The 22,226-nt window shown below is 38.4% G+C and overlaps 1 protein-coding gene across 2 annotated transcripts in view; it reads left to right on the top strand.

The window, feature by feature from the left end:
• The window catches only part of LOC131077968 (uncharacterized), a 286,782-nt gene that overhangs the window by 5,709 nt on the left and 258,847 nt on the right, over positions 1–22,226 (top strand). For both annotated transcript variants that reach the window (XM_058015576.2, XM_058015575.2), the window contains exon 2: positions 6,633–6,787. In XM_058015576.2, coding sequence (XP_057871559.2) covers positions 6,633–6,787 — 155 coding nt within the window. The remainder of the gene's footprint in view (positions 1–6,632; positions 6,788–22,226) is intronic.

Genomic DNA, 22,226 nt, shown 5'->3' with positions numbered 1-22,226 from the left:
CATGACACCAACATATACGAGGAAAACCCAAGATGGGAAAAACCTCGGTGAGAAATGTTGCCCTAAACATTGTAATAGAAAACCCCTAATTTAGGACACCAACCCTTGATTTAGGGCACCAACCCAAGGAGCTACAACCCCTGCACCAAGCTCCAACTTAGTGGTCTTCAATGAACATAATCAATTACAAAATTAATAACCTTGTTACAAATGAATTTTGTAACTCTTCTGCAAATCTCTCTATCGGTTCTCCTCTCTCAGATTCTCTGCCGGTTCTCTACTCACCTCTCAGCTGCAACACAATCTCCTGATGCAACTTGCTCTCTGTTGCACCTTCATCGGTTCAGTATCTTCTTCTACTTTGCTGGTTCTGCTCTCTGCCGGTTCTCTCTTCTCTTTGCTACATTGCTGCTCTCCACCGGTACTACACTTTGCCGGTTCTATGCTTGCCTTCTCTGCAGTCTTCTGCAACTCTTCTTTGCCGGTATGGTCACCACCGGTTTACTTCTCTGTTAGACTCAAAGATTGACTACCGGTAACATCACTGATGCCGGTTGAACCCTTCAACCCGATTCTCTCTTTCTCACTCTCAGTCTCTTCTCAGATTGTCTTTTTCGCACTTGACTGATTTCTCCTCTCACATGCAACAACACTCTCTCATTCAGCGACAACTTTCATTGATTTTGGCATTCATCGATTTTTCTGGAGACTACGATTCGTATCTACCAGGAAATTTGGGGGTCTCTGATCTGCCTTCATCTTTGCCTATGTCTCTGCTTTCTGGAGAGTTCTTTTAATTTTCGAAGGGGATTATGAAGTATTGTTAATGTCGAATGTTTGGGTAGCACAACATATTGATGGTTTAGCCATGATGTTTTGAAAAACTGAAGAGTCGAGGTTGTTCTTTTGGAGTTGTGTTGTTCGCTGAGTATATACAGTGTCAAGGAGCTTATATAAAAGGGAACTGAAGTTGAAGTGTCGAAGAAAAGTGATTCAAATAATCGGAGTGGACAGAGTGTAGTTGCTGTGGGGTATATTTTTCCTTTCTAAACTGAGTTCATTTTGGGGAGTTGGTGCTTTCCATTTCATAGAGGTTGGAGCCTCCTTTTGTTGAGTGTCTGTGAGTTGGTTCTCACCGTTTTGAGCTGGGTTGGTGCCCATTGTGTGTTGGAGCACACTTTTTGTGTTTCAGATTTGGTTCTCTTAATGAAAGAAATTTTATGCCATGGTTTTTTACTCGAAAGGGTTTTCCACGAGAAAAATATCTGTCTTTATCTTATGTTAGGTTTACATTTTTCACATCTATTTGTTGATTGGCTTTTGGTTTTGCTGAAATCATAAAAGGTTTTAACACTGATTCACCTCCCCTTTCAGTGTCTATCGTGTGTTTTCTCAAATTGTACTATTGCGGTGTAATTGCAAGAAGTGTGGGGAAGCTCTTGTTATGTGGGAATTTATAAATTTTGGCTTTGTGTGGTAGATAGCCTTGCATAGTTTAAGCAGAAATGGATACAACTATCAGATTGGTAATTGTGTAGAGGCAGATGGAGTTGTTGGTAGTTAAGTTGATACTAGGCCAAGAGTTTCTTCATGCCGATGATTACTACGGGGTAAATACAATATAGCCTCTTGGTTTGTCGTGGCCCTTCTAGATCTTAATGAGGCCAAGGCCATGGTGTTTGCCTTAGCTAGAATGATGATCAATGAAGAATACCTAGGGGGGCTGGAAGACGTCATAGTTTTTGCATTACCTGAAGTCGACATTCCTTAGCCAAGGGATTTGCCCAAACTTATCATGCTTGGCGTGGTGGTGGCAAGATTCCTTTTTTTGCTCGATCTCGAAAAAGTGGAGCTTGCTTGGTATAGGTATCGGGTTGGAATGGGGAGTGGCTTTCTTAAAAATCTGCATTGGTTAGAGCTGTATTGAAATTGGGGGTGGATAGATATTTTTATCACCTTTGTGAGCCTATTAGGTGTAGTTTACAGAGATGGCCGTCCACATTTTTTGGCGACACTGAAAAAGTGAGGTTGTGGTTTTTGCCCTTCAACGTATGGCTTGGGTAAGTGCTTTTTTGACGCATCAAGAAGCCATTTTGGTAATGGTAATCAAGAACTCTCTTGGGTAACTGTAATGTGGGAGCTCTGTGAGGTTTAGATACTAGTTTATTGGGGGTTTGGAAGTGAAAGCCCGCCATTGGCCATGCGTGGCATGGGCTTTATGTGTAAGGGGGGGGGATAGGGTTATAGTAAGAGCTCTCAACTATGCGTGGCCCTCAGATAGAAGAGCATAGCAATTGGGGAGCCTTGGGGTAAATTTGAGGGCAATGCCATAATTGGCTATGGCACTGTAATCTTGATATTTTGGAATCAATATAAAAATCAATCTTACGTATCAAAAAAGTATTATTAATTCTTTAGTTTTGAAAAGGGGACATGACAATATGTGCCATAGTCAAAGAGCAAGCTGAAAGCAGAATAGCGTGCAGCTTTAGAGATGTAATTGCCCTTCAAGGTTGAATAAACAGCCAAGGAAACATAGAATATAGGGACATTGTCCAAAAGAACAAACTAGAACCTTGATGCAACAAAGAGAGATTATCTGCCAGCTAAATGGCTAGCATATAGAAGGATATCATTGAGAATAGATGCCAAAGCAGCAAGATGCCCATGTGTTTAGGGAAACTTTCCTTGCAAACAATTAGTTAGTCTTTGCAAATCACTATGTAACAATGAGTTTGCTGAAGCAATGATAATCATATGAAACAAATCATCTAAATGCTGCCAAGAAATGCAAAAGATCCCCTTAAGAAAGACATCAGCTGGTAGTTTCTAACATATATCCTTATATCAATTATATTGCATAAAGCAATAATAACCAATTTATCGGCACCATATATTATTCAACATTAATATTTGTAGCAGCTATATATTTCTTGTTGCAGCTTGATGATATTACACATACATTCCTTCTATAGCAACATCTTAATACATAGGTCTTATAGCAAGAAATATAAAGTCCATGTGGCAAAAATGCACAAGTCTTGTAGCAAAAACTCTATAGTCTTTATGGCAGAAATACACATTTAGTAGTAGAAAATACAGTCTTTGTCACCTTTTTTGGAGCAATCCATTAACAGGTGAAACTAAACTATACCAGTTGGAGGAAGTGCATGGCAAGTTATAGGTATCATGTAGCACAACTTTAAGTTTAAGTGGATTGAAAGATATATTTAATATCAAATCTACATTCTTCCTGTAACACTCCCAAGAAAGGAAATTTATTTGAAACTACAAAGCAACAAACACACCAAAATTGAAGAAACTGAAAACAAAAACATGCAAATGTTTTCGTTGATGCAAGATTGCTTGTGGACATGCACATGATTAAAGTAGTTTCTATATTGCTTTGTGTTGTCACCTTATTTAGTTAGGCTTGAGACTCTCGATTCAATTGTGACATCTTTCAACATTTGCATGGAACATATAAGCAACTTCTAGAGACCGACATCTTATGTTTTTTTTCCTCACATTCCTCTCAGGAATAATGTCATGTCTTATTTCTAGTTAGTCTAAGTATGTACATATTAGGTTTGTACTTGTGTCTTACTATTCCCTTTTTTCGTTTGTTGTGTGTTTTCTCTTCTTCAGCATGTTTTTTCTTCTAACTTCACTCTTCCCTTCTACTCGTTGCAGTTTCAGACTCCTCCATCCTGTCATGCTCATTGCTCGACCCCCGATACCTCATCCTACAATTGATTCTTGTATTATGGTCGATCCTCAATCCTTGATAATTCCTTCTGTGTTTCTGTTCCCCTCCTAACTTCCCAGCATGTGTCGTATTGTTTCCAATAGTTTGTTTTTGGTGCTATCACTTTCAAAATGTAATCTTTCTTGCCCATAATCATTTTTGAAATTTGAAGTCATTGGTGTAGTTGTAAGGATGAGGTAGTCAAAGATTCTGTATAGATGTTGATAGCTAGGGTTGACCAACTTGATTATCCTTTAGCTCAAAGCCTTGAATGAAAGTGAGAGGTTCATTTTTCATTTAAACGAGGTTTTTGATGCAAGAGCAATCTTTGCATGAACCAAAAATAGTTTCTTTTAATATTTGGCCATTTTATATGTATTTGCCACTATTCCTAGATGTTTTGTAGTCATATGTGTCAAGTTTGTGGCATCGCATCGCACCACACTTATGTTGGTACAAAGCTTTATGTCTGTACCAGTAGGCACAATCAACCTTCAATAAGTTGTGTGGCAGCTAATTTTGAAAATCTTTGACTGCAGTTTTGAAATATAAGCTCCACAAATTAAGCCAAAACTTTTCATCCATCTTTCATATATTTTTGAGCACCTGCAATGACCCCCGATTAATAAATATACCAAGGACACATTGATCATTATCAATTAAAAATAATAAATCATTAAATATGAATTGTTATATTAATAAATGATAAATAATAAGTATTATTATAAATCAAATAAATAATAAATGATAAATCGTTAATCATAGATTATTAGGTAATAATAAGTAATAAAGAATAATTATTATTACAAATCATGTAAATAATAAATACTAAATCATTAATCATAAAATATTTGTAAGTAAACTAAATGATAAATAATAATGATTATTATAAATCAAATCAATAATAGATAATAAATCATGCTTATCTTAATAAAGAGTAACTAGTAATAAATAATAAATAGAAAAAAATCATTAAAATATAAAATTAAGTTAAATGAATAAATAAGAAAGGTAGCGTATAATAATAAAAAAAAACATTAACAAATAAAATACATCGAATTATTAACATGAATAAAGTTAGATTAAACGAACATAACAAACATGGCAAATAACACCCAAATCGTGACATTCCCAAAGTCACGTCCAAGGAACATGGCCGCAGAGGTAATATTTATCGCTTGGCAAACACAAGAGGAAAGGGAGAAAGGAAGCAGACGGTGTGAAGGCGAAAATACCAGAGGGAGTCAAACACCTGCGAATACGGAGACCACGCCCATATACGTTCGAACGCATATAACCTGTAGCTCCCGCGTACAGGCAAACACATAGAAGGAACGAAGCCGCGTGGGAAACAGAATCGCAGAGGGAGAGGAACGCACCCAGCACCTCCAGGATTCACCACCAGCAAGTCATCGGTAAGTAGGTTGCCCTAAACTATAGTTAATGCTGTGAATTGAAACTACATAGCCGATAAATAACAGAGATACCCTTAAATTAATATATATGTCAGAGGTGCATTTGGAATCAATATTGTAGAGATACCTTCAGAATTTAGAATTGTAATGACAGTGACACACTTAGAATCATAACATTATAGTGATATATTAGAGAGGTTAAAGAACAATTACCAATAAGGTTGTAAAGATATACTCAGAATTAAAACCAAGGAAATAAAGATTACTTCAGAAGCAATTTAGGGACCATTGAGATTTTCCAGGACAGAAGCACATTTAAGTCCTTGATAATATCTAAGATAATTGTTCCTTTTAATGGAGCCATAGAGACCAGAGGGCATAAGTGAATGCCAAGATTCCAAGGGGAATCCAGAGAGAGATTCATGGGGAATCTCTTAGAGACATTATATATATTGTAGAGGCTAACCATATGCATATGTAGAGATAGAGAAGCCTGAGCAGGGGTGGGATCTCTGCCAAGCTTGAGAACATTAATGACTTCACTCATTAATAGAGATCCCAAATAGAGACCTTAGGAGGACGACATCCTGGGTTGCTCCTAACTGAGAAATATTTCTCAATAGAGGGTTGGGTCAATCCAGGTAAGGTCCAACTAAGTGTTGTATCCTTTTTATAGATAACAATAAATTAGTTAACATTATTTGTTAAATATGTAGGAGAACGTATAGCATTCTTTCTTGTATAATTGCACAAATAAATATATATGTTTGTATACTAACGTCTGTTTGCAGGTCTTAAACTTCGAATAGACAACCTCCACACGAGGGACATTACAGCACCACATTTTTTTTTCTATCTCAAGGAGCTTAGCTAGACCAATATTAGGCTGATCATGGCCTTATACTACGTTGTTTTGAGATTGCTACAGCTATTTGAAACTTGGGCCAATTCCTAATGTTACCTACTTCATTATGGGTTGTAAGAGGGGTTGTGTACAGAATCACATTCAACATATGTTACCAACAAACCTACATGCTATATAGGGAAGTGCACCCGGTTCTAAGGCTGACCAATGTTCAATTCTTTTTATTTGAGGGCTGTTGTTCCTTCTCATATTCACCTCTGATAGTGTATCATGGTTTCATTTAATGCACATCATTTTTACATCATCTATATAAAGAGAAGTTTGATATCATTTGAGGACAATGGGCAATAGAGGAGGAAGTCATCTATTAGAGATTGGAGAATGGAAGTCAGATTAGGATAGAGAGATCCTTCATAGCTATTTTGTAATCAAACAGTAATTCCTATAATGTATCAAGCTCATGGAGCTATTTTGTAAAGAATCAATAAATTTCAGTTCTGTCATTTCTATTGTTCCACCGTGTGTATTCAATATTATATTTGAAAATTTATTATAAATCTTTTTGTATATTCTAGACTTGTTCTTATCTGAAATTTAACTGCAGGATCTGCTCAAAAAGAGAAGATACAGAACAAAGATTCTTTCAGTATAGCGACTACCAGCTATGGGAGGTCTTCAGAGATTGTGCAGTCTTCCTTATCCATTTCCTTGAACAAATCTGATGATGAAACGTCCAAATTGCAACAGCAAGCTGCGAATGTTCGTATGATACAAAATTTACATATGTTAATGTTTATTTTAAATTCCTTTTTGCCTTTTGGAGTATTGATGATGCATATATCCTGGATTTGAAAATTAATTTTGATCTCTACATGTAAATGTACAAAGTAAAGTAACAATTAAGGCACAAAGACAAATAATTTCTGTATGAATGAGAATCTCATGTGATCTGAGTACAAAACCTTGTTTTTTTAAAATAAAAATATGTAGATACCATTTCTTAATAACAACTATATCCCTTGGCGCATGTGCTTAGTTTGCTGAGAACTGATGTAAATAAATAACCATTTTTGTGACTAGAATTCTACATTGACTTCTGAAGTTCAGTTTGTCGTTTTTTTTAATTCTTCAACTTGCTTGTGCTTCCTTTCTTATGGATTGATTTAACATGTTTGTTGTTTTCTTCTTATTTTATTTTTTGAATTGGGTATTGTTGATGTGTTTTTTGTACACATGCGAACATAGAATAAAATACCTAAAGGTACCTTATCCTCTCTTGAACAAAGTTCCCGACTGCTGAAGATCTCGCCGAAGGATCAATCGAGGCAACTCCAAGGTTCTTGTATGTAGGTTCTCTACGTGTGGATAAGCTCTTTGCGGTACAATGTGATTTTGTTGGAATCACAAGGGGACTTACATTCGATTGCCTGAGCGTCCGATTTGCTTTGAATATTGCTGGAACGTGAGATTTCACTGGTTGTTGATTTTGAAAAAAAAGGAAAAAGGAGAAAGGTTGAAACGAGATTTATTTCTAATACTAAGAATGTAAGAGCAATGGATGACCTTTGATGAAATTCTAACTAAGTCTTGCTTTGACATCCCAGGACCATCTCCACAAGGTTAGTGTGATCTTCTGAGGAAAGCTTTATGATGTTCAGATCACTGCTACAAGCATGGACACCATCAGGACACCATCAGGCTGATGCATATCAATGAAGAAGCAACAATTGAAGTTAAGCTTAAGCTGAATGATTCCAATTGACTACACAAGGCAAGTCTGCAATCAACAAACTGCTAGTAGTATGGATATACATATTTCACCATCGATCATACACATTTCTTCCACTCATCTAATAACATGAAATCAAATTTGAGAAGTATAGAGACCATGCAAATTGTTGAATCGACCCATAGAATTCACCATTTCTTCAATGAAGTTTACAAGTCCTTTACAACAACATCTTGGCAACAATCTTTGCCTTCTCTTTCTACTCTACTCTAACTATATCCTATTCTCTGACTATTCACTATTATCTATTCTCTATCAACCAACTATTAACTATTAACTAGCTACTCTCTATCAACCCCCTATTAACCTTTTACAAATGAGGAGCCAGGGCTTATATAGAGAAACCCTTTACAAATAGACAGCTTTGATTGATTTAGAATCAATGGCTAGGATTACAAGATAGAAACCCTAATTAGGGTTTGTTACAACAAACTTCTTTAGCCAATTAGAAAATTACATTCCAAGGGTGAGGACCAATAGGAAGCAGGGGTAGGTGCGTCGAAGTTTGTGCCGTTCTCGATAAGTTAGGTACATTGAATCTGGACACGCTGAGGTGGACCGATCCAACTGGAGGAATGATGACTGGGCTGCCGTCTTGTCTGACACTTGTAACTTGGTTGATGTTCAATTTGATGAAGCTGAGAAGCTAACTTTAATTAACTCTTCTGAAACTATCTGCTTCTTCAACGAATCCTTGCACTAACCTTATTTGATTCTCCTTGATTCTCTCATTTGAATCCATCTCTCAATTTTGACCACATTTGCTTGATCCCCAGAATGCCTGAAAGGGAAAATTCGCCCAAAATCTTTGGGCTACTCAATGCCCATCTGGGCTACTCAATGCTTTGTATCATCTAGGAAGTCACCAGTGAAGGATGAGTGGACTTTTCACATTGATATTCAGACTATCTTAGACGAGCATGGAGTGGTGTTTGGAGACATTCCATCTGGTGTACCCCCTGATAGAGGTTTTGAGCATGTCATCGAGCTTGAGGATGCTAAACCAGTTATGACCACACCTTATAGGCATCCCAAGGCTTATAAGGATGAGATTGAGAAGACCATCAGGGAACTTTTGGATATGGGGTTTATTAGACCCAGTTCTAGTCCATTTGCTTCTTCAGTCGTTCTTGTGAAGAAGAAAGATGGCACTCTGAGAATGTGCATTGACTACCGTGCATTGAACAAGAAGACCATTAAAAATAGATACCCCATTCCCCGTATTACAGAGTTGTTAGATGAGTTACATGGGGCAGTGTACTTCTCGAAGATAGATCTTCGTTCAGGTACCATCAGATTAAGGTGAGAGAGTCAGACATTCAGAAGACTGCTTTTAGATGCCACTATGGTCATTACAAGTTCTTGGTGATGCCATTCGGCCTCACTAATGCTCCTGCCACTTTTTAGTCTTGTATGAACCATCTGTTCAACAGGCAGCTACGTAAGTTTGTTTTGGTGTTCTTTGATGACATCTTGATTTACAGAAGATCTTGGGAAGAACACTTGTTACATCTTGACCTGAGGTCTTGAGTATCATGGAATCACAGTCACTGTATGCCAAATTGTCAAAGTGTGATTTTGGGTTATCTGAAATCTTATATCTGGGTCATGTGATTGGTGTAGATGGGGTTAAGGTGCATCAAGAGAAGATACAGGCCATTGTTGATTGGCCACCACCCAAGAACATATCTGAGTTACGTGGTTTCCTTGGTCTATGTGCATACTACAGGAGATTTGTTAAAGGTTTTTCACAGCTTGCAGCACCATTGACAGATCTTACAAGGAAAGGGGCTTTTGGTTGGTCTCTGGAAGCACAAGTGGTATCTGACAGGCTTAAGCAGGTGATGAGCTCTTGTCCCCTTTTAGCATTACCTGATTTCACTCAGCCCTTTGTAGTGGAATGTGATGGTTCGGGTGAAGGTGTGTGAGCTATATTGATGCAGAATCATCACCCCATTGTTTATGAGAGTAGGAAATTGAAACTCAATGAGAAACTTTATTCTACTTATGACAAGGAAATGCTTGCATTGACTAAATTCAGACAATATCTAGTTGGCTGCAAATTTGTGGTGAGAACTGATCACAATAGTCTGAAATATTTCTTGGAGGAAAAGGATCTCAGTGAAAGGCAGCAAAAATGGGTTTCTAAGATCCAAGCGTATGATTTTGACATAGAATATGTCAAAGGGAAGAATAATGCTGCTGCTGATGCATTATCTAGGAGACCTTCATCTGCTGTCCTATGTTCCTTATGTGAAGTTTCAGCTGATTGGAAATCTCAGCTGTTGGTAGAGTATTCAAAGAATCAGTTTGCATGTGAGGTCATGGATGGGATTATTCAGGATGAGAGATATTCGGTTGTTGATGATATCATTTACTATAAAGGAAGGATTTATTTAGTACCTGAATCCACACTTAAAAATCAGATTATGCATGCATTTCATGATTCTCCAACAGCAGGACATCAGAGATATGGAAAAACTTACAGACAAATCAGGGAGAGATTCTCATGGAAGGGTCTTAAGAGTGATATTCTACAGCATGTGCGTGAGTGTCTTACTTGCCAACAAAATAAAATTGAAAACACATACCCTGCTGGTCTGCTGCAACCACTTCCCATCCCGGATCAAAAGTGGACTGGAATATCTATGGATTTCATTACTGCACTTCCCAAGGTCCAAGGGAAAGATTGCATTTATGTTGTGGTGGACAGATTGACTAAATATGCCCATTTCTTTCCCATGGCATCAGATTACACAACATCATAGGTTGCTGATTTGTTTTTCAGAGAGATCTTCCGATTACATGGTCTTCCAAAAACCACTGTGAGTGACCGTGACAGTAGGTTCATGAGTGCCTTTTGGCAAGAGTTGTTCAAACTCGTTGGTACGGAATTGACTCCCAGTACTAGTTATCACCCTCAGACAGATGGCCAGACAGAGATTGTCAACAAATGGATAGAGGGGTATCTATGTGACTATGTTTCCGGACAACAGCGTGCATGGGTTCGTTGTTTGTATTTGGGGGAGTTCTGTTATAATACTACATACCACATGTCCATTGAGATGACTCCATTTCATGCACTGTATGGTTATGATGCCATGACGTTCATTGACTTAGCCTTGGCTGATAATAGAGTGCCTTTGGCTCGAGATTGGTTACAGGAGAATCAGGATATATTAAAACCTCTCAAGAACAATATTCAGCAAGCTCAGAATTAGCAGAAGATGTATGTTGATAGGCATCAGGTTGAAAGATCTTTTGAGATTGGGGATATGGTCTTTTTACGTCTTCAACCTTATAGGCAAAGCTCAGTTAAGGTTAAGGGAGCTGAGAAGCTGAAGCCCAAGTTTTATGGGCCTTATAGATTGCTGAGGAGAATGGGTGAGGTAGCATATGAGATAGAGCTTCCTCCTAAGAGTAAGATTCACAATGTCTTTCATGTATCATGCCTCAAAAAGGCAATTGGTCAGGGTATTGTAGCATCTCCAGTACTGCCACCGTTGGATGATGAAGGCAAACTGGTTATGATTCCTGTTGAGATTCTGGAACAACGAGAGAGGCATTTGAGGAACAGGGTGATCAAGGAATATTTGGTTAGTTGGAAAGATTTACCCATTGAGGATGCTACGTGGGAAGGAGAAGAGATTCTTAAGCATCCAGCCCTGTCTTTGCTTGTGGGCAAGCAAATCCGGGAAGGGGAGACTGTCATGTCCCCATCTTTTTGATGCAATTCCCACATTGCATTTGATGAATAAAGACACTTAAAAATTTCTGTGTCAAAAGTTAATAAGGAAAAAGTAAGTTTCTTTTTGTAATAAAGCCTTATGTTTGAATAAAGTGCCATGCGTACCTTTTAATAAAGTGGCTCAAATCACTTAAATGACATGGCATGGTGGGACCCTTGTCATTCTTTAAAAGCCTTTAAGCCTTTAAGCTACGTGGACCTAAAAGATGCCAAGGAAGATGCTTTTTTCGTTGGATATTCCATTTAGGGTTACACCACTCTTTGGAAAAGGTTATTAGACATTTTGGCTGAGGGAATTGGCATTATGTTATTATTTTATTTCTGATTTTCTCTACTCTGCATTAGCAGCAGAAATTGCAGGTGTTTGGAGGACGTAAACCCTCAGATCTGCATTGGTAGTGGAGGTGTACCCACTAATTTGCCCACGTGGGACAAGGATGTGCCTTGTCTAGACCCAATGGGGGTCAATTTAGCAACAAAACCAGCCCAAAAATCACCATTAGGTATGATACATCAGTTCTGAGCAGTTTATCTTGAAATTGCAGCAAGTGTGGGTTCCATAATTGCAACCGTACCATTCCAGGCAGTGCTGTACCATTCTAGAAGGCTGTGCATCAATTTTAAATTAAATGGAGGGTTCTAACTCCATTTCTTGTGCTTGATCTCATTGTTGGGATTAGAAAGGGTAGTGTGGAAGAAATCACAGTCCACTGACTAGATTTGTGATCAGGGTGAGCAAAACAGCGGGAAAAGAAGGTCAAAATTGTATAATTTTGCCTGGCAAAGGTTGGATTTCTAGCTGGTAATTGGGTTCTTGCCCAATTTGTTATTGGTAATTCATCTTATGGCAGAATAAGCAGATTGGATCCACTGATCTGCTCCTACATCATCCTTCTCAGCTTGTATCCATTTTCTGGATGGCAAACCGGCCTCAAACCCTAGCATTGGATCCTTGGTATGTTTTCTGCTTGTACATGTGAATGTTATTTCACTTCTAGATGATTGTAATCTGCTGTCATATAAAAAATCAGAAGCTGATCTCTTGATTACAGTTCATTTTTATGTCGTTTCTTGTCATATGTTGCAAACCCCATCACCAAAAAACAACACAAAAGAAACAAACTCTTCTGCATCTTCTGTCTAATCTCTAAGAACACCAAAAAGGCTCCAAAATATATCTTATTAAATTAAAATTTAAACAAGGTAGCAAAAGACCTATTTAGGGATCTTTCATGCTCTCATAATATCCTAGTTATCCTATAGCAGATTCCTAGCACTTGGTACTCTACAATTGCTCATCAATAAATCCAGAAAACTAGGAGCATCATATCCATACAAAGCTCTGAAAGGTGTCATCTGAATAGTTATGTGGTGAGTGGAATTATAACAATACTCGCACAAATGTAACCACTTCACCCAAGCCTTCTGCTGCCCTGAGATGTAGTTCCGCAGGTATCCTTCGACCCATTTGTTGACAATCTCTGTTTGTCCATCAGTTTGGGGGTGGTAACTGGTACTCGGAGTGAGCTCTGTCCTGCAAAGTCTGAATAACTCCTACCAGAAGTGACCTATGAACTTGCTGTCCCTATCACTGACAATACTCCGAGGTAAACCGTGCAATCTAAATACCTCACGAAAGAAAAGATCAGCCACCTGACCAGTGTAATAAGTTGTCGTGATTGGAAAAAAATGTGCATACTTAGTCAACCGATCAACCACCACATAAATGCTGTCTCTCCCTCGGGCTTTTGGCAAGCCCGTAATAAAGTCCATAGGCATGCATTCCCACTTCCTGTCAGGAATAGGAAGTGGCTGAAGTAATCTTGCAGGAAAGATGTGCTCCTACTTGTTTTGCTGGCAAACATAACACTCTCTGACGTATTGAAGAATATCAGACTTGAGACCCTTCCAAGAAAATCTGTCCCGTACCTGCCTATAGGTCTTAAAGTACTCGTGATGTCCAGCCATAGGTGAATCATGGAAAGTCATTAATACTATGCACTTCACCTCAGAACCTGGGACTAAAAATATCCTCTCTTTGTAAATGATGAGGTCATTCACAAGAGAGTACCTGCTGTCTTGTACAGTTCCATCAATAATACTAGAGGCCCATAGATTCTTGGCATACTCTGCTATAATCAAGTGTTTCCAATCTTCGGACACAGCTGCCATGGAGCTCAATTGGGGGTGGCGAGATAAAGCATCAGCAACAATGTTCTGAGTCCCTTTGACATAGGAGATGTCAAAATCATAAGACTATAACTTGCTGATCCACTTCTGTTGACGCTCATTTAGATCCTGCTGTCCAAGAAAATGCTTCAAACTATTATGATCAGTTTTGACACAAAACTTGCTGCCAACTAAATATTGCCTGAACTTGGCCATTGCATGCATGATGGCCAACATTTCCTTATCGTAAATACTATACTCCTCTCCAGACCCCGAAGCTTCCAACTCTCATAAGCTATAGGATGACGATCCTGCATAGTTACTGCAGCAATACCCTCTCCACATGCGTCACAATGAAGCTCAAAAGGTTTGGTGAAATCGGGTAAAGCAAGAACTGGACATGTAGTCATCAATTGCTTGAACTTCTCAAAACACTCCTGTGCGAGAGGTGTCCAAACAAATGCACCCTTCTTGGTCAAATCAGTGAGTGGTGCGGCATGCCGTGAAAAACCACTAACAAACCGACGGTAGAAGCCACATAAACCAACGAATCCCTTGAGTTGAGTCAGGGTCTCAGGTGTAGGCCAATCAACAATGGCACGAACCTTATCAGGATCCATGTGAACTCCCTCTTTGCTGATTATGTGACCCAAATACAAAAGTTCTTCCATTCCCAATGCACACTTGGACTCTTTGGCGTAAAAGGACTCCCTGTCAAGTATGCCTAAAATAGTATCGAAGTGAACCAAGTGCTCCTCCCAAGTTCTACCGAAAACCAAAATGTCATCAAAGAAAACCAGAACAAATCTCCTCAACTGAGACTGGAAGACTCTGTTCATAGTGGACTGAAAGGTAGCTGGTGCGTTGGTCAACCCAAAAGGCATAACCAAAAACTCATAGTGTTTACAATGACATCTAAATGCAGTCTTCTCAATATCTTGCTCCCTGACATTGATCCAATGATAACTTGTTCTCAAGTCAATCTTGGAGAAGTAACAAGCTCCGTGAAGCTCATCTAACAACTGATTGATGCGAGGAATGGGATACCTGTTCTTTATAGTCCTTCTATTCAGCATACGGTAATCAATGCACATTCTGAGTGTAGCATCTTTCTTCTTCACCAAAACAACTAATGAAGCGAAAGGAGATTTACTTGGCCTTATGTGTCCCGTTGCTAGAAGTTCTTTGATGGTTTTCTCAATTTCATCTTTCAACCGCTTGGGGTGCCGGTAAGGTGTAATCATAATGGGTTTGGTGCCCTCTTCAAGCTCAATAATGTGTTCTATGCCTCTATCAGGAGGCCTACCAGGAGGTATGTCACTAAACACCTTTGTATGCTTAACTCTAAGCTCCTGAATATCTAAATGGTAAGGTGTTTTATGCTGCTCCTCATAAGTAGGCATTAGTTTACACTGTGCTGCCCAATCCACCATGTCATGCTTGATAAGTCTCTCCATTCTTTTAAGAGTGATTAATTTCAAGTTGCTGGCCTTGATAGCTTTAAGAACATGATTAGTCCCATCAACCCTGAATTTCATCTCCATATCTCCGAGGTTGAGTGTAAATTCACCTATGGCATGAAGCCACGTTATGCCAAGGACCACGTCCATGTTTCCCATGTTAACCACATAAAAGTCAGCTTTGAATTCATAATTATTGAGTTTCATGGGTAAGTCTGAAATCATTCTATCACAAGTCAGCACATTACCTTCAGCAACTTTCACCCTTATGCCTTCAAACTCTTGAGTTTGAATCCCATGCTTCTCCACCAACTGTGCATCTATGAAATTATGAGCTGCACTTGTATCAAGTAGAGAAATGACTCTTTGACCAGCCAAGAGTCCACGCAACCTAAAAGAACCTTCTCCTTGCATGCTAGACATATGAGCTTCCTATAGATCGAATTCTCCTTCATTTTCAACTTCTTTTTCTGAATTTTTAGTCTTGGAATCATTTTGATCAGCTTGCTTGTCTGTGTTATCAGTTATGTTTTCTCCCTCATAAAACCACTCCATATTTCTATTTTGACCCTTAGGCTTGAGGGGACAATCATGGTTTTGATCATAAGGGCCCTTACAATGAAAACACAGCTTCCTTCTATGCAAATCATTAAGTGTTTCCCTATCCAAAGGCGCTGTAAACTTCTTCCCTTGGTCCACATTTTCTGATTTTTTTTGATTAGACTTGCTGTCAATAAATGATGAGAATGGTTTTGAGTTGTTTGGAGTGAACTTACTACAAGGAGCTGTAAGCTCCATGCTACATGCCTTCCTCATGGCTTCTTGCAAGGTAGGGGGATCAAAAGCCTTAATCCAACCTTTCATAGGCTCATAAAGATCTTCAACAAAAAAATGACCAACTTTCTCTCTGAGATGTTAGTTACCATAACTGAAAGCTTTTGAAATTCACTAATATAAGATTTCAAGCTGCCCATTTGTTTCAACTGAGCTAAATCCCTGAAATACCTCTGGATCTCTTTTATCAAAACGCTCAACCAATCTGTCAGTGAATTCTTGGTATGTAGTAATAAGGTCATGATGCAAAGTCACCATCCCATGGTGCCACCAATCATGGGCTACCCCATCCAAATGCAAAGCTGCAAACTTAATAGCATCTTCTTTAGACATAGGACGTAAGTTCAAGAAGGTATCCAACTTGCTAATCCAAGCTCTAGCTGTAACTCTACCGCTGCCATCAAAACTAGAAAGTATGAGCTTGTTGATTGCATATTTGAGATCATTAGTTTTGTTCCAAGGTTTCCTGTCATTCCAATTCCACTTCTTGCCGTGTTCCCTCTTTTGACTCATAAACTTGTCAAAGTTAAGATGTTCCTTAACTCTTGGTGGTAATGCATCCCATTCATCATGAAGTTTGGTCACGTTAACCGTAAAGGCCACCTCATCGGCCACCTCATCAGCCTCCTTAGCCACGTCCTCTTCTTCAGGTTCATTTCTAACAAAGGCTGGGCGTGTAGGCCTATCATAGGTGTGTGTGGGAGTTACTCTTGCCCTTGGGTGGCCAACAACACTACCATTTTCCTCCTGGTTTTGATTATGCCCCCTTGGCACAGTGATCTGTTGTATGGCTGTAGTCAACTGCTGCAATACATTTGCCACTTGTCGCTACCCTGTTACTAAACCCCTCATAATAACTCCGACATCTTGGTCCTCATTGTTCACAGCCTCTCTGCATGGCTCACCATCATTCCTGTCCCCCTAATTTCCAAGGGTATTTCTTCAGTTTGATCAGGATCACCCTATAAATCAAGTCTCCTGCGTGTGTAATACCTGTGAGGCCCAGTCTGTTGTTGATGCATAAAAAATTCTAACCCTCCAGGAAGGCAGGATCAAAGCTTTGATACCACTGTGATGAACCCTTGTTGGTTCAACTCTTCAACCTGCTGTAATTTGTAGATCTTCTTTGTAATTTTGATTATTAAGATGGTCTTTTAGAAATAGACAGAAGTTGCAGAAGGGAGTTTCTTTAATTTACAACACATGTTGTAATAATACATGAAATTAATCAACTGAAACAATAAACTGGAGAATTTAGAAGCATACCCGTAGGTCCTTAGCCAATTTATTGAATTTAAAGAATTCAATCAGCAACTTACAAAGTTCTGATTTTTATTTTGAAACAATTCAGATCTGCTCTTATTTAATACTAAGACACCCAAACAGTGGAAGATGGCGCCAATAAATGAGCAAGTTGTGTGTTTGGGAAAAAGAAGCCTCCAAACCACAAAAGAATTAACAACAAGCATTAAATAGGAAACCTACAACAAATCGGCCTTGTAAGAAGCCAAATCTGCCCCAATTTAATTGAATTCGACTTCTGAATGAAATCAACCAAGCTACAACAATTCGATTGATCTTTCACAATCTCAAAGCTACTGAATTCTGAAGAATGCATGCTCTCCAAAACAGGTCCAAACCCTAGCCGCCATAGCCAAGTGCTTAGAAGGAATATGTCAAATGCTCAATATCAATGAATGAGGTTTAATTTCCATCTTGGCTACCTAAATACCCAAAAAGTATGATTTTTGGCAATTAGGGATTTAAAAATCATAACTCGCTTTTAGGGTTCCCAACTTAACCATAAAAGCAATGACTAGCTTAGGAGATATTAATTTTTCACTTAAATAAATTTAAGTGATACACTTTGTGATTTTATATAAATATTTCATTAAAATATAAATTCGCTGCGGAACCACTTAAAAATTCATCTCTCACATTATTGCTTGGAAACTGAATCTGTCAAAAGATGGGGCCACAGTTCGCCACGCCAATGAAAATAGGACCATGTCTATTTTTAGCAGTTTTTCCCTAAAAATTAGGAAATCCTCAAATAATGTCGGAAACTGATGAAACGAAGACCAGAATTGAACTCAACACTGAACTAGAACAAAAATACAGACCACTCCTCAAGATACTGCATTACTGACCCCCTTATCCATACCCTGTTAGCCTACAAGGGTCCAAAAATAGGCTAACTCGTCAAACCAATGTCCCTGACTAGGATGGGGACATTACAGGATTGTATTCATGAAAATGCCAAGAGAGTAGAGAATTAGATTATTCTCTGAATACAAACATTGCTGTCACTTGAAGGGAATCGATGGAGTAACTATATTTGAAACCAAAGAGCTAAATATGGGAATATCTCAGCCCAAGGCATTATTGTTGCATATGGACTTAAGTCAATGGTGATGGAAAATGATCTTGAAGATGCCAAAAATCATATTCTAGAGTAATATAGCATCATGTGACGTCCTCTTTCCAGAACTGAACGAATTAATAGAATTCATGTAGTCTATTTTATTTCTTATAGCTCAACAAATGAAATAAGTGAAATAATATTTTAAATGGGCCCAATCACTTTATTTCAAAAGGTTAACCTCAATATTATGATAGGGCCTATGTATTTAAAATGTGTTTTTAACACTTGATTCAATATGTACTTGAAAAAATGCTTTTGAACACTTGATGTAATTTAAACATAATTAAAAAAGAATACTTGGAGGGAAATGTGATTTCAAATTCAAATAGAATAGTGAAAAGGCATCTCTAAAAGAAAGGCATTGCTTAGGACAAGTTATCTGAATTTGTGATTTTTCTATTCCTTCCAAATTGGAATCTGAAGCATTTAAGGACAAAAACCCTTGGTGTGGGAGATTTGGATAATTAAAACCTTCTTGGTTTTCATATTTGGATTCGAGGACGAAAGCCGTCTTATCCATTATAGGTGACCCCATCTAGTAATCACGAGTGTGCTGAACTGTTGAAGATTGGATCAGCAGCACATTTACAAGCAAATCCATTGATTTTCATAGTGGATCGCTGATTTTGCACCATTTATTGCTGTTGTTCATCATTCGAGGGCCGTGCCCCTATTGGATCTGCTGTTTTTGATGTTTCTATGCCATCATTGTACTCCCAGTGTCATTGTACAGCTGATGGGTTGGTAAAATTTGAAGGCGATTGATGTGGTTACTAATCATAAGGTTTGGATCTGCCAAAAGTCAGCTCTGGGTTTCCATTAGCCTATTCTCGAGTTCTCATAGGCTAAGTGGATTTGTTTAGGGGACATGGTGTCTGATGGAGAGCTCTAGCAAGTGATTTGAATGTCTAGCAAAGCTTCTAGGATAGGGGGACGGGTGGAAGGGAGGATGCGTTTCTGTTTCCTCATTTTTTCAGACCATTTTTGGGGATGGCTAGGGGACGACTATATAAAATACAGGGAAATTTAAATATTCATATGAAAACATAAATAAAGCATGCATGTATACATTGTATTTGTATGAAATATGGATAAAACATGCATATATACATTTTAGAACTTTAACATATAACATTTGTGCTCAATTGAGACATTAATTCAAAATTTCAAACATTAATACTTAATTCGGAGTGCTTTCAGAATTCATTCACTGTCAATATGCATGTGATATTAAAAAACAACATACAAGTTATAAACTTATAACAAAATGCCCAAAGGCTACATTTCTGCCATGTAGTTTCACTTTCAATTACGATTTAAAAATACAAAAAAAAAAAAAAGTACAAGGCTGCCCCTAATCTGCATCTCCCAGCATTGCATCAAAATCAGTGTCCTTTGAGTCATGGCCACTGTGATGGTCCACCTCATCCAATGGAATCCCAACCAATCCCTTTGGTGTCTCCTCCTCATCAACCTAGGCCAGATCTTCGGGATCAATATCCCACTGTAAAGTTGGAGTTTGCCAATACTCTCGAGTCTGACAATCCTAAAGTCGACGAGCAATATGCATGACCACTAGTTTCTTCGCTCATATAGATATGAGTCTATTCCTCTTGATGAAGTGGATGAAGACATGTGGACCAATTACTCTTTGCTGCAGAGGAACTAGCAACCAGTGCAAGGAGGCGAGTGGCAATAATCTTCACTTGTGCTGTATCCTTCCCATGCCATGTCCACCATTCAATTGGGTCAGTCTGAGCTAACGTAGCTCTATGCAACCTTGCTTGTGGTCTACTGAATGTTGGACCATGAAGATTTGCAAAGTCAAGGAATTGTGTATGATGTATTGAGGACTCCTCCTTTGAATACATCTTATAAAAGGTCCATGTTTGCTCCTTAGGTCTGCTTCTGATTCGATTTGAATTGAGTGGAAGTGTGGTTCCTTTGACCTTCTTAATTCCTCCTTCAACTCTTTGTATGAATCTGATTTCGTTACATTGAATTTGCTTCTCCCTGCTGTAATTTGCATCTGATCTGTCCTTATTCGCTTGGAATTTGCCTTTAATTGATTTGAATTGTTGAAAATGATTGCTCATATATATGTTTCTCATATCATAATTCCCTCAACCTTGATAAAGGCCGACGTCCTTAGCATCTTGTTTTCAATTTGCAATTTCAAATTACTTTCGTTCTTATTCAAGTCGGCCATCTTATTTCCATGTTTGCATTTTGAAATTGCATTTTTTTAAATTGGCCAAGTTTGATAATGCATTAACCTTGCCTTGAATACCTATAAGTATCAGGTGATTTTCATTTCCCCAAGCAAAATCCACATTGCCCATGCATTATTTTTGCTTTGCGTAATGTAAATTCGCACTCCCTTAGGAGAAGTTGCTCCAAATCTGGTGGAATTCACCTTAAAATCTCTCTCAATCCATCTTGAATTGCTTTTGAAATGATATTTTGATTTCCATGTATATACGCACCTCTTAGTTGGAATTGTAAAATATGCTAATGAGGTTGACCTAAGCAAGGAATTCTTGTTTATTCCACACGTTTTGCTTTGCTCACACACTTGTGAGGGTTTTAATATTCTAGATTGACCTTAATTTCATCTCATGTGTTTCATGAGGGCTTAAACATCCAAGTCGACCCTAACCCTCGCCTTAACTCTTCTTTGGCGGGATTAGGATGTGTCCATGGACAAGTTGAGCACAAATATAGGACTGCATGGACAACTAGGGCGGGATTTAGGGGTAGTTTTGGACTATCAAGTGCTAGAGGTGTTGTTCCAGAATTTTGAGCTCAAAACATGAAATGTCAGGGAATTTCCAAGAGCTAATGAGGGTGTGAGTGGGATTAGTGAGTGCATTTTCTAGTTGTGCAAGGGCTAGTGAATGTTATGATGAAATTGTCAAGGACTTCCACAAATTGATAAGGAAAAATTAGGACTTGAGTGTGAATCCATGTTTGAACCTTGGATTTATTTATTTATTTTGGAATTCTAGACTTCACCTTAGGATGAAGCATTTAAACTTTGAATTTCGACACTTCAACAAGGAAACTATCACTTGAACCTAGGAATTCCTTGTCTCAAACAAGGATCTTAAATCTTAATTTAGGAATTCCTTGTCTCAAACAAGAATTTTACTCTATGGCATGCTTCCCGAGGTAGAATTTTGTTTCGCCCTTGGATTGGCTTAATCCTTAGTCCATCCTCGAACTACGTTTCAAATTTCATCGCATTCTGGGTTTGTTTGCTATGTCTTTCCTTCAATTTCGGGTTTTTTCTCCCTGTTGACGTGTATTTTGTACACAATCATACACAGAATAAAATACCCAAAGGCATCTTATCCTCTCTTGAATAAAGTCTCTAACTGCTGAAGATATCACTAGAAGGATCAGTTAGGGTGACTCCAATGTTCTTGTAAGTAGGGTCTCTACGTGTGGATAAGCACCAGTGGTCGTCGTGATTGCTGTGTCATCAAGGGGCCTTACGTTTCCGAAGAATTTTCTAAACTAAACAAGCTCTCAAAAATATCAAAGGGCAGGGTTTGCAAGAGATCTAATCTAGTCTAACCCTAAGAATGACTCCATGTAGACGAGACTTGGCGAGATTCTACCAACTTCAATATTGCCATGAATTAACAACTCAATTGAAATTGATGCGATCTTCTAAGGTAACAAATGATTTTCAATACATCAAGTATCAAGGACACTATCACGAAGGTACATATCCAAGATACAACAATGATTGAAGGTTTAAGCGATTC

Source organism: Cryptomeria japonica, chromosome 5 (genome assembly GCF_030272615.1).
Source record: "Cryptomeria japonica chromosome 5, Sugi_1.0, whole genome shotgun sequence".
In the NCBI taxonomy this organism is placed as follows: domain Eukaryota; kingdom Viridiplantae; phylum Streptophyta; class Pinopsida; order Cupressales; family Cupressaceae; genus Cryptomeria; species Cryptomeria japonica.
This window is presented reverse-complemented; position numbering and strand designations above follow the sequence as displayed.